The sequence below is a fragment of the Erigeron canadensis genome, chromosome 5, assembly GCF_010389155.1.
Source record: "Erigeron canadensis isolate Cc75 chromosome 5, C_canadensis_v1, whole genome shotgun sequence".
Classification (NCBI taxonomy): domain Eukaryota; kingdom Viridiplantae; phylum Streptophyta; class Magnoliopsida; order Asterales; family Asteraceae; genus Erigeron; species Erigeron canadensis.
In genome coordinates, this window is record NC_057765.1 from 34,235,138 (window position 1) to 34,247,256 (window position 12,119).

General features: G+C 35.0%; 2 protein-coding genes across 2 annotated transcripts; one reads left to right on the plus strand and one right to left on the minus strand.

The window, feature by feature from the left end:
- Positions 1-228: 228 nt before the first annotated feature.
- On the plus strand, positions 229-4,054 carry LOC122602088 (violaxanthin de-epoxidase, chloroplastic). Its single transcript, XM_043774820.1, has 2 exons — positions 229-653; positions 2,675-4,054. Exons 1-2 carry the CDS (start codon positions 243-245, stop codon positions 3,950-3,952), a joined length of 1,689 nt encoding a protein of 562 aa, XP_043630755.1. The 5' UTR covers positions 229-242; the 3' UTR covers positions 3,953-4,054.
- Positions 4,055-4,368: 314 nt separating this feature from the next.
- LOC122600158 (clathrin interactor EPSIN 1) lies at positions 4,369-11,766 on the minus strand. The gene is made up of 11 exons (XM_043772827.1): positions 11,561-11,766; positions 11,419-11,470; positions 8,883-8,962; positions 8,719-8,797; positions 8,540-8,623; positions 8,266-8,411; positions 7,466-7,717; positions 6,365-6,513; positions 5,783-5,976; positions 5,255-5,642; positions 4,369-4,918 (listed from the first exon to the last, which is right to left on the minus strand). The coding sequence occupies exons 1-11, from the start codon at positions 11,599-11,601 to the stop codon at positions 4,689-4,691; spliced, it is 1,695 nt and encodes a 564-aa protein (XP_043628762.1). The 5' UTR covers positions 11,602-11,766; the 3' UTR covers positions 4,369-4,688.
- Positions 11,767-12,119: the final 353 nt, after the last annotated feature.

A 12,119-nucleotide genomic window follows, 5' to 3' on the forward strand; every position in this document is an offset into this window, starting at 1 on the left:
AAAGCTGTTTCGTAAAGAAATCAAAATATTCGATCACCATAATTTTATTTTTTTTTTAACAAACAACAAACGTGGGTTTAATCATAAGATTAATTATATAGGCTTGAAAGAAGATGTGATGGAATTATGTGGTGCCTATGATGGTCACGTCTCCAAAATGTATTTTGTGTAACAAAAGTGTTATGTTTGATAACTTTTGTATTAAATAAAAATCCATAAAACATTCATTCATTCATTCATACATGATATTCGTAATGAGCTTCTTGAACATACCACCCACTTGTCATCATCATTTTCTTCTGAATCAAAGTAATCACAGCCATCCATCGTCAATCTCATCTTTTCACCGGAACTTCATCATCTCACCTTCCATTTTCAACCAAAAAAATAAACTACTATTAACTAACCCAACAACCTTAACTACTTATTATTGTCATGCATCAGTTTTACAAACTAACGATGATGGTGGCACTAGTTATAGTAATGGTGTTACAACATCATCATTAACTTCAGAAAATTATTCTTCTTTATGTTCAACAGACGATAATAATAATAATATAAATGGTGAAGATGTCAGAATCGTGGGTGTTGTCGGTGAAGGTGCTGTCAGTCCACTTAAATCAGCATCTTGGCTCGATGTCATGCTCCACACTGTAATTATATATTAACTCTCTATTTCTAGTATTTTACAGTATATTAATTTATAGGGATTATACACACTTTTTTTTCCAAAAAATATTTAAACATTTTGGGGGTATATTAGAGTTCCGGATTCAATAATCCAGTCACTGTACGTAGTCTAGCAGTAGGACTATGATAGTTTACCATTAAAAAAAAGTACTACTTAATCGGATGACGAATATAGAGTTGAAGTATTGGAAAAATGAGCTACATTGCTAACATTGTCCGCGCGATACCGACAACAATGTTGGTGGCGGTGGCGGAGTAGTGTAGGCTATCGTTGTAAAAGTAATTGATGTTGTAAATTATTTCATTAGGGGTATTTTTGATAAACCATGTATGTTGGGTGGTAGGTGTGTTAAATGTTGAAGGGCATTAGGTACATCAAACCTGTAAGTTGAAAAGAAATAAAAGAGAGATTGATGCTTTATATATAATAGATACAACAATAACAACAACAACAACAGGACCCAATTCCAGAGCGGGGTATGGGGGATGTGAGCTGTAGACAGTCATACCAGACCCAAAGGTAGAGAGACTGCTTTTATAAGGACCTCCGGCCACCATGAGGTAATAGTCGAAAAGTGTAGTGTGTTTAGATACCATACCTGTCGGCCGAGAACATCATAAGATTATATAGCTGTCTGCTGAGTCCAGCTACCTTGAGAGTAAGGAAGCAGTGACGAAGCTAGGTTATTTTCAGTGGGGGGTCGGGATCTAAATTTGTTTTTCACTAACGCTATTTTTCGGGTAAATGGGGGGTCGAACCGAGTATATCAAAATTTTTTCTACAAGAAAACAATATACCCCTATATCGCAAAAAAATTTTCGAGGGGTCGGACGCCCCTCCCCGCCCCTTAATAGTTGCGCCAATATAGGGGAGAGTAGCAAACATGCGACCTAACAATACCTTACATAGATTGGACAATACATATACCATAGCAACCATATTGAACATATTAAACAGCATAAAAATGTAGAAACATCATAAGCAAAGTCTCCAACAAGAAAGTCAAACTTGTGGTATGAAAACAACCAAGACAAACATACATATAAATATGAATTGACTAAGAATTTATGGGGCCCGATGAAGATAACGGGTGCTAAACAACCTATGAAACAAAGTAACTTAGGCCACCTAACTAAACTAATCCTAGTCCTCTCACGTAACTCTCAAAACCACTAAACTAAACCTAGACACCTAGTCCTCTAGATAATCTTTCATTGGTCATGTCCTCTGACAGACAAAGTATTTTGGGGTCAACAAATGCTAGAGTAACCTCCCCCCCTTGGTTTAGGCCTATCGAGACTCAAGGCCAAAACCACTACGGAGGTCACAGAGAACCAAAGTCTATAATGGTCTAGATATACATAAAGTGGAAATGTGTACTTGTATAAAAATGTATTTGACTTATTTTCATTATTTTTGTTAATCAACAACACCTAATAACCTTTTAAGCTACTAGTCTTATATATAATCAATAATAATATGTTAGGGAGTCTACGTTCTACCCGTAGCTCATATGATTACATAAATAATAACTAAAACACAGAAACTTGAACGAAAAAGGAACAACAATATACTGAGTTACAGGGCCAGGCAGATCAACTCGATTTGTTTGATACACGGTTGAATTAGAGTGATTTTATTGACTTTGAGGTTATACACTTTTACGATTACATTAATGCTCAGTATATTGTCTCTAATTACTTGCTTCCTGAGACAACTACCACTAACTTGCTCGCCAGTAGACCCAAACTGAGGCGCCCAGAAGCCCGTTGCTCCCGTCATCCTCTCAAACATCAGACTTCACAACTTACATAATAACCCCTCTCACGTTTTTCTTACATAAGAGATTTATATTGAATAAGAATAAAAAAATTTTCCATATATAACTGCATCAATATAAAAAAGACAACTTTTAGGATCAGAGTATTATTGGTCATATAGAAGACGAAAACAAGTTTTTCTTATTTATTATTGTGAAAACAGGCAGAAAGATTGAAATGGGTGGATGACACATACAACATGCTTGCATTCACAGACAACTTCCCCCAGTCTAATGCATTGCAAGATCTTCAAAGGGAGTTAAGGACTGCAAACATTTTACTAGTTGTTTCTGTAACAAAGCCGGAGTCAGTTGATTGGATTCAACGTCACAGTGAAAACGTACCAAATGTGATCTGCTTTGATTCATCACCAACATTACAAAATAAACTAGGAGGATCATTCGTTCCTAGAGAAAAAACGGGCAACTTATTCAGCAAATTCAACAAGAAAACAAAGGAGACCGAGGAGCTAGCCCAAACTATATCTGAAGCATGGATCAGAAATAATTCCGATGATATTAGGTTCTGTTTACTAATCATAATCAATGCTTACATTAAACCAGTTCCAGTTTTACAGAATCTGAGAGCACAAGGGTTTTCGACCCTAAACTGCATGGTCAAAAACTGTGGTCGTCAGGTCTTAAACTGTCTTTTAGATCCCAACTGTAGAAAAGCTCTTCAATGTTTGAATCAATGTAGCCCGGTTGATCAAGTATGCAACTATCAATGTATAGCTTCATATGAAAGCCCGGTTTTGGAAGAATTTTCCCTTTGTGTCTTGCAAAAACACAACTGTCTTGACTTGGATGCAAAGATCCCTGAAAAACCATTTGTCCTGCCAATGGTTAATTTCCGTAATGAAGTATTAACACATGAAATCGCTGAGGATCTCTTCATTGGTTGGCTTGGGGATCTCGAGTGGAGTTGGCGTGTTGTGGCCGGCCAAAACCCAGCATATGATCAATTCCCATGTCAGTACCAGCTTTTCTACAGGGGAAAGGCCCGTGGTTCATTTTGGTATGAGCCCGTCTTTCAAGTGAAAACTTTGGATGGGAAGCTTGTTTGGAGGAGACGGAAGTATAGGGTTAAAAGAGGGAAAGTTGCAGGCACATTCTATTTTAGCGTTTTAGATAACGGGGTTGTTTCTAATGAATATTGGACAGTTGTAGATGTTTCTGAAGATTTTAGCTGGGGTTTGTTTCATTACAGTGGTGCAGCTCGAGTTGCAGGACAATCTTACACAGGTGCAGTATTGGTAAGTTCAAATGGGGAGTACCCAAGTGAGAAGGAAAAAGATAGATTAATTTTGGCATTAGATAGATGTCGTATCAAAGAATGGGAGTTGTTTGATGTTGATAATTGTTCATGTAATGATCCACCTTTGGGTCTACCAGAGGGTTCACGCTTGCATACAATTGTAAAGGCTGACAACAGGATGTGATGTTCGATTCATATCTTGGTGTGCTTAATTGCAAGTTTATACGACAGACACATGTAATGTAATTCATATATTTGTCAATTTAGGCAGCAGGAATGTAATCAATGGTCGGCTTATTATCCTTGATTAGATATCCTTGGAAGATGTTTTTACACACGAATCATAATGTATATTTGAGACAACCAAACAGCGAGCAGAAATGGCACATATCTTGTGACTCAGAATCGAATGCATTGCTTGTCTACCTATGGCGATAACCAATATCTTCCTTAAGCCGCCTCACACGTTTTTTCTTTTAATAAGTCATTTAGTCAAATAGGCAATTTCAAGTCTGACAAACAAGTTGAATGGGAAAAAAGGTCTTTTGAATAAGATAACTGTTACCCAGCCCACAGGTAAGCCTGTTTTACACTCTGACATATCCAACAATAACACTTTTCATTTATTCTATTAATCATATGCTACAAAAAAACCCAACTGATGAGGTGGTTCGGGATATACTGATACACAAATGAACAGAGTATTTTGAAAGTAGACAGGGTACAAGTCATGGAATCAATGGCTCGACATATGCATGCACCGCCAACTGTAAAACACCCAGACAGTTTCATAAACATCTACCAGGCTATCGACTCGTTGTCAACTATAGTAGACATTTTAACTTCCACACCAAAGGTCTCACACTTCAATCAAATAATTTGAATAGAATTGCATATAGTTTTGTGAAACCAAGCAAAATTTACTTTTGGAATGAGCCATATTGATTTTGAGGGCCGCTCAGGCTGGAGAAAAAATCATCCATGTCTGTTGTACCTAAGGATGTATTGAAACCACTGGATTTACCAAGCCCAGATCCGGTGCCCATGGCTCTACCCATGTACATAGTGTTTGCAAATCCTTTGTCTTTTTCCTCGGGTCCAGCAGATAGACCTCCTACAATGCCCACGTCGGTCAGGTCTGCCTTCTTGGCTGCAAAAGAAGAATGGATAGTAGACATTAATAGTTGTCATTTCAAATAAGAAAACCTTTAAAGTATACTAAATGGGTCAGTGGGTTGTAAAATGTGACAAACGTGTTGCAACTTACATGTCACCCGAAGTCCATCTAGAGCAGTTTTATTCAAAGTTTAAGATTATATTGTAATATAATATTTTGTACTTGAAGTTTAAGATTATATTTTATAATAATATTCTGTAATTATATTGATCATACTTTTTTTTTCTAAAAAGACGCGATTTAACTCAAACATAGTTTGTTCTATATCAAATCAAGCCCATGCGGATCCTGTTATAAAGGGATACTTACGTCCAGATATATTGAGATCAATTAGTCCACGACTCAAAGAATCGGCCCAAACTCCAGATTTGACTTGAAAGCCACCTGTCTTCAATGGAGGTTTAGATGCAGCAGCAGTTTTATTATTTTGGTTGTTTGAGGTGCCACTATCCATGAAACTCTGTGTGGGCTCTGTAGATACAGAATTGGTACTTGAAGAAAATGAACCAAAAAAGTCGGAATTATCAAAATTGTTCATTGGCACTGCCGCAAACGGGTCAACCATTTCTGCTGGCATTGTCCTAGGTTCTGAAGCCTTGATCACAGGCTCCACTACTTGCTCAGAAACCGCAAAAAAGTCGACAGCTGGAGAAACTGCAGAACTTGCTGGAGGAGAGGCAAAAAAATCAACTTTATTCTGCAAAAGATGCCCACACTTTTATCACTTGGCATACTTTCAAAATCATTAATATTTAGAAATTAACCATATTATTAAAATCAATAGTAATTAACAACCGTTAAATGCATCTTGAAACAATGTGTACATATGGAGCTCACCTCAGACCCAGATGTTCCTCCTGGCGCATTTGTAGGTGCTGATACAAAACTAGCATCAGCAAATAAGTCCACTTCTTCTGACTTGCTATTTCCATTGGAATCCTGTGTGGGGCCAGATGTTGGTGCATCCAAAAGGTCGCCAATTAAACTTTGACCAAACAAATCCACTTGTGGAGAGCTTCCAGCAGCCACCTCTGCCAAACAAGCAGCGAAACAATGTGTCAATAAACTAGAGCCATAACTCTAGTAACAAAAATTACTCCGTAGTATTTTGACCCATTACGTGATCTATTTAGACATTTTGGATGCCATTTGGTTATAAAGAGTCAGAAGAACCTTATATCTCGTCTCCAGCATACTACTTACGGAACTTCTTACATTTTAGAGGTAATGATAATAGATGGACGTACTTGTAGCTCATAGCAGGGCAGTCATGTTACACGGACAGAGGTTTCAAATGTCAATAAAGACCGTTTGTTACGTTCTCGAGGGAGAGATTGGACGCATGAACGATTGAAGTATTGAACCCAATGAAAAAGGCACCAATTAAAACGTCGTCCAACATCAGAGTAGAAGACTTACTTGCTTTTGACGTTCCCCGGGGGTCAAAATCATCAAAATCATCATCATCAATGTTAACTGAAGGTGAACTCAAGCTTTGGGGTGGAATTGAAGAATACTTGTCAGCAGCACTATTTGATGCACTGGCAGCAGAGGAGTCTTGGATTGTGCTGGGGTCAATCTTTCGGTGTTAGTAAGAGGATAATTTGAATGATCAATAAGTCAAAACAATAATTCAATTCCTAGCATACTCTCATTAACAAGCCTGTTATCATCAAGGATTACAGTACCACACGTATATTTCGTCCCTCCACTATCACAAAATAATAAACATCATATAATGGCAACAGAAAGGATAAACAAAAAGCAACAATTATTCATCATAACAATGGCGAAAGTGCGAAACCAAAAGTAACAACATTATTAAATTACAGTACTCATATGTCTGTATGTCACTTAGATTAAAGAATGAGTGTATCATGAGATCTTTCATGGTGTTAAACAGCTCTTTGTCTGATGCTGTATCTTTTATCTAGCATCACACTTTTCATCCCTTACTCTTTTACATACAAAATATTACCTTTTGCAAATATCCGTAACGCATAAAAGAATATTATGATACCTCTCTTATATCCCTATATTACTCCAATACTACCATAAAGAACTCAGGCAGATCATGGTGGACCCACATGTGTTCATATCGACTTTTTCTTATCATCATAAGGATCAATTACATCTTATGATATGCTTTGCAGGAAAAGACACAAGTCATTATACTACCACGTTCTTCACAGAATGCTGCATTATTCTAATGCTGATAATGTACTTTTTGTCAAGAAGCTTTCCAAAAATCACATCAATACGAGATATGCAGAACATCCTAGAAAACTACTGTACAGAAAAGTTGCACCCTGAATATATTTTCTGCTTCTAAACCTTAGAACATTCCAACCTTTATGTTACACAATGTATGGACATTCACTGATCCGTGATCTTTTACAAATTCAGAAAGAAGTCAAAAAAATCTCATCTTAACTCGTCTATCATCTGTTCTTACTTTTGTATTAGAAGTACATTCAAATACCGTAGCAAATGAAAACTATGCAAGTAAAAAGATCAAACCTTCCATAAGAAGACGACCCTTTATTTGAGGAGCTTCCTAGGGTAGCGCTGCTAGCCCCGCGCCGTGGCTTAAATTTACCAGGTTCAAACTTATCTTCATTAGATTGATCCCTGTCCTTGAAACTATCTTTAAAAGTTTCACCATCTCTTGAACTACCAAACCCACCATATCTATCACTTTTCTGAAAGCTACCAAGTGAGCCTGTTGAGCTCGACTTAAATGTTATTCCAGTTGATGATAATCCAACATACCTGGTAATCAAATAGCATAGTTCCATCATTAAAGTGTACTAGATATTAAGCAAATGATAATAGCAGAAGTGGAACTTTCAGCCGATTTACCAGCAAATGGGTTGATTTTGGCAATTTAATATCACTAACATAATAACATGAGCTAAAAGTAGTTGAAAACGTAATTCTAACGCATAAAAATTACTAAATCTTTTGATTCAAACATTGGATTGTTATGTAAGTAGTATTTTTGTAAATATACTTAATACATCAATCGGTTATATAAAAAACAGAGTATAACATCTTTAGTACTCCCAGCAAACAAGAGATGTTTCAACCAGTGTAAAAAGGTTGAAACAAGTCAAAAGATAATAAAATGTTCTTCTATTTCATTAATCAAAAAAACTCCCAAAACAATAAATCTTAGTGCCATTTTAAAGTTGGGAATGATACAAACAAACAACAAAACTAGAAAACTAAATAACATAAAATAAGAAAGTAAACTGAAAAATGAAAATGAAATGAAGATAATTAAAACGGGAATCCTGCATCATAGGGATATCACTTACTTATCACGGTTTGCAGCAGCTTTGTTTCTAACTGCTTGTATCTTATCTTTATCATTAAGCAGAGCTGCTATGTTCTCCACTTTTTTCCTCACATTGATTCCACTATCCTTTCCATTAGGTTCAACATATTCAAAAGCTGAGAGTGACTTTGCGATTACAACAATGAGGCAAGGATTTTCAGAGAATAGAAAAATAAGTCAGTCACTAATAACAAAATAATGGCTGAAATTTGCAGAAAAAGGAAAGATTTTTAATTGAACTGAAAAAGACATACAGAGATCTGGAAAGTATGTTCTATAATTTCATCAACTGCCCGCTCAGACCCATTTGCTACCAAATACTCTATCACAGCTAATGCCTGGAATAAAATGTCTCAGAACTAAGGGAACTCATAGAAAGATAAAAATAAAGGAATAGGGAGTATTCAGAAGATGTGAAACTTTAACGTGGTACCTTGTATACATGACGCCAATTGCGGTCAGTTTCAGTTAATCTTGTCCACAGAACATTCATAACCATCTGACATTCAGAGCTGAAATACATACCGTGTGAGCCAGCAGTCATCTAACTCAAAAATTGTATATAGAAGATATTATAATTCGTGAAAGTATATTTACAATTTTTTTGTCGCCTGTGCAATCTCTGCCAATGCAGTACCATGTGGACCCCAAGGCTCGTCATCTGTTGCATCTAATACCTGTACCAATATGCTTGAGGTCAACCAAGTGATCAGGTTTACCAAAATTAATCTAATAGTAAATAATAGTACACCATGATTATGGAAGCTTCAGAGTGGACAAAACTTTAAAACCAAGTGTTTAGCCAGAAAAATGTGAATAACTTAGATAAAGGAAGCAGCACGACAAAACATTTATTACTGTTTTCCCTACTATGTTCAAGTATCATCTGCAATGTACCCACCATACCGGAAAGTTAAAAAAGCTAAACTGCTTAACGGTGTTTCCACTAACATGAGTAACTTGTATAAAGCAAACTAACCTGTCTTAGTCTAACTAAATTAATGAAACAAGAAACTAATTATCTCCAAGCCATAAATGAAAAGTATTCCTCACAAAAAAGATTGGTATGAATTAACCAAGCAACAACATCAACTAAAATGTAAATGATATGGACACTCAAGATATCAATTTTCTGATACTTGTGAATTCTGACAACATTTCATCTCATGCCATATTCACTTGAGTAGCTAGATACAACCCTATTAGAGACCTGGGCCAAAAAACTATGGTGAATGTAGACCCATTGTCCTCCAGCCCGGCAAAAGGACTATTTTCCCAAATGCATAATCTTTTATTATTATTGCAATGCAACAATGAAATATCAAGTCCATTATAACACGGTGTGTTCATTTCTTTATTGTACCACAATTGTTAGCCTATTAATAAGACATACCAATTCTAGAGTAACACATAGTGGTCTAGTATACAGTTGACAATCAACTACTACTAAAATATTTGGAATCTGGATTGTTGTTAATATACTTATACCGATACAACTGAATATTTCTTTCCTATTCAATCATGCCTTCAAAATCAAACGGCAATCATGCCTTCAAAATCAAATGGCAAATTCACTTCTGTCTAGTTGTAAAATACTTCATACAATGTGCAGATAAAGCACAAAAATAAGCATATTGGTGATTATTTAAACATTACGCTAAACGCAAGAACATTACCATTTCTCAATTTTGAAAACATCAAATCTATTTGATAACTAATACATTTTGGCACAAAAAGATATTTTTAACATCATATGATCCAACATATTCTGGAATCACTAAGAAATGAAATAGAGATTTGAACTCATTAATCCATCATTACAGCACTCCATTTTCCAAGTTGTATCATGCTAATGTGAAAATTTTTGTCGAACTATTTAATGCTATTGTCTTCAGAATTTGATACTGCCATGACCAATTGACCATTAAGTAACAAAATCTAATCATCAGAGAAATGGTCATTGATCCATTCAAAAAAGGTCACTTAGATGGTATTGACATATTATTATCAATTACTCTACATAAACTCCTCCACAACTTGCCCCATTATCAAAAAATCATAATAATGATAGTACCAAAACTAAGCCTACCATAGTGCTTAATGCCCAACAATGTAGGCCCACATGGGGCTTCAATCTAAAACCAAATGGTGGGAGTACATATTGGAAAGGCTGAATAGGTTCCTTGCAAGCCGAACAGATCCCTATAAGGGATGCTTTGGATAGATGGTCCAGATAAAGAAGAAGATAAAGTACCATATTGGATAGATAAAGTCGGACAGATGATTGGATACCAAATTTATGATTTGGTGCAGAAAGAGATGAAGATACCAAGAATCTGGCCATGCCGAATAGATATTCCTGGAATTGTGAAGCTTGTGGGGGACTCAAGACTTTGCCTATACAAAGGGCTTTGTATTCTCACATTATGTTATGTTGTCCATATTAGTTTGTATTTAATGTCATATTCTCAATACAATAACAACCGCCCTAGTTTAATTCACATTACTATCCAGTTACTGTTCAGACATAGAATTTTCGGCATTGTAATACAAGAACATGTTGATCGTATACGATATATGCTATACACACATTCTCTGTATCTCAATAATTCTAGCAAGCTTTAATAACCTACTTTCTCATATGAAGGCATTAATTTCTTACATTAATCAATATAGGAACAGTCCAATATTACAAGACTAACATCTCAAAACACATTTGAATCTTAACTCGTCAATTCCATTTCTAAACATAATACACATTGTCACTTTAGAACTCAACCATTACAACCCCTAAACTCAACATTCATTAAAAAAACCAAAACAAATCCCTTCCATTCTTAAAAAAGAACAAAACTTTATTTCCCAAAGCAATGCTACCACCATTTCAAATGCAAAACTGATACCAATTTCGGTTACTAACACCAACAAGTTACAAACTTTAATCTAATACAATCCAATCCCAGATCTTTTTCCTCAAAATGATCATACCCATATCAAATTTCACAACTTTCCAATTACCCAATTCACCATTTCAACTAAAACAATATATATTTATACATATACAGATATTTATATATTAATCATATCTAAAAAGCTAAATTTAGGCAAGATTTTGAAGGGTTGTAATATTTACCTTCTGTTCAATCTCAGGGACCTTCAATACTTTCAAATTCACCTCTCTTTTTCTGAAATTGAGGAAATTTGGTATAAAAATGATAGATATAGAAAAAAATGTATATATCAATATTTACAAAAGATGGAAAGTTTGTGCTTACATCTCACGGACAGTTTGATCGATCACCTTCATGAAATCCATGTTTTGATTTGTGGGTAATTTAAGAATTTAATGGAATTTGGGGATTTTTGTAAACCGGGAAAAAATGGGATCTGTGACGATAATCAGGGGAGGTAGGATATAGAGATAGATCTATGTAAGGTATTTTTTGTAGTTCAGACTATGAAAACCTTTTGAGATTAATTTAAACATTAAACACTTTTTGATTTTTCAATCTTATAATTTTAATGTTAAAACTAGTTATTTCATTAGTGCGTTGTCACGGAATTTGTTTGTTACACGGTTAAATGTTTTGGACCCAAATTTCTATCAAATATGAACCAAAATTTCTTTTTAAAAAAATTAAATATATATATCAATAATAAATAATGTAAAGAATAATAAAATGTATAAACATAAACATAACTATATAAATGTTTTAAATGTTATATGAATAATAATGATAAAAGTTATTATATATAATTAAAATGTTATATATATTAAAAATACCGATGAAAATAATCAAAATCAAATGTTTAAAAGTAAAACCGTAACTGTAT

Excerpts from the sequence above, each read along its gene's own strand:
- LOC122602088 (XM_043774820.1), top strand. The coding sequence starts at position 243 with ATGATATTCGTAATGAGCTTCTTGAACATACCACCCACTTGTCATCAT. Across the intron at positions 654-2,674 it reads TCGATGTCATGCTCCACACT|GCAGAAAGATTGAAATGGGT; the intron begins GTAATTATATAT and ends TTGTGAAAACAG.
- LOC122600158 (XM_043772827.1), bottom strand. The coding sequence starts at position 11,601 with ATGGATTTCATGAAGGTGATCGATCAAACTGTCCGTGAGAT. Across the intron at positions 8,624-8,718 it reads ATTGGCGTCATGTATACAAG|GCATTAGCTGTGATAGAGTA; the intron begins GTACCACGTTAA and ends ATTTTATTCCAG. Across the intron at positions 7,718-8,265 it reads GCTGCTGCAAACCGTGATAA|GTATGTTGGATTATCATCAA; the intron begins GTAAGTGATATC and ends TTTGATTACCAG.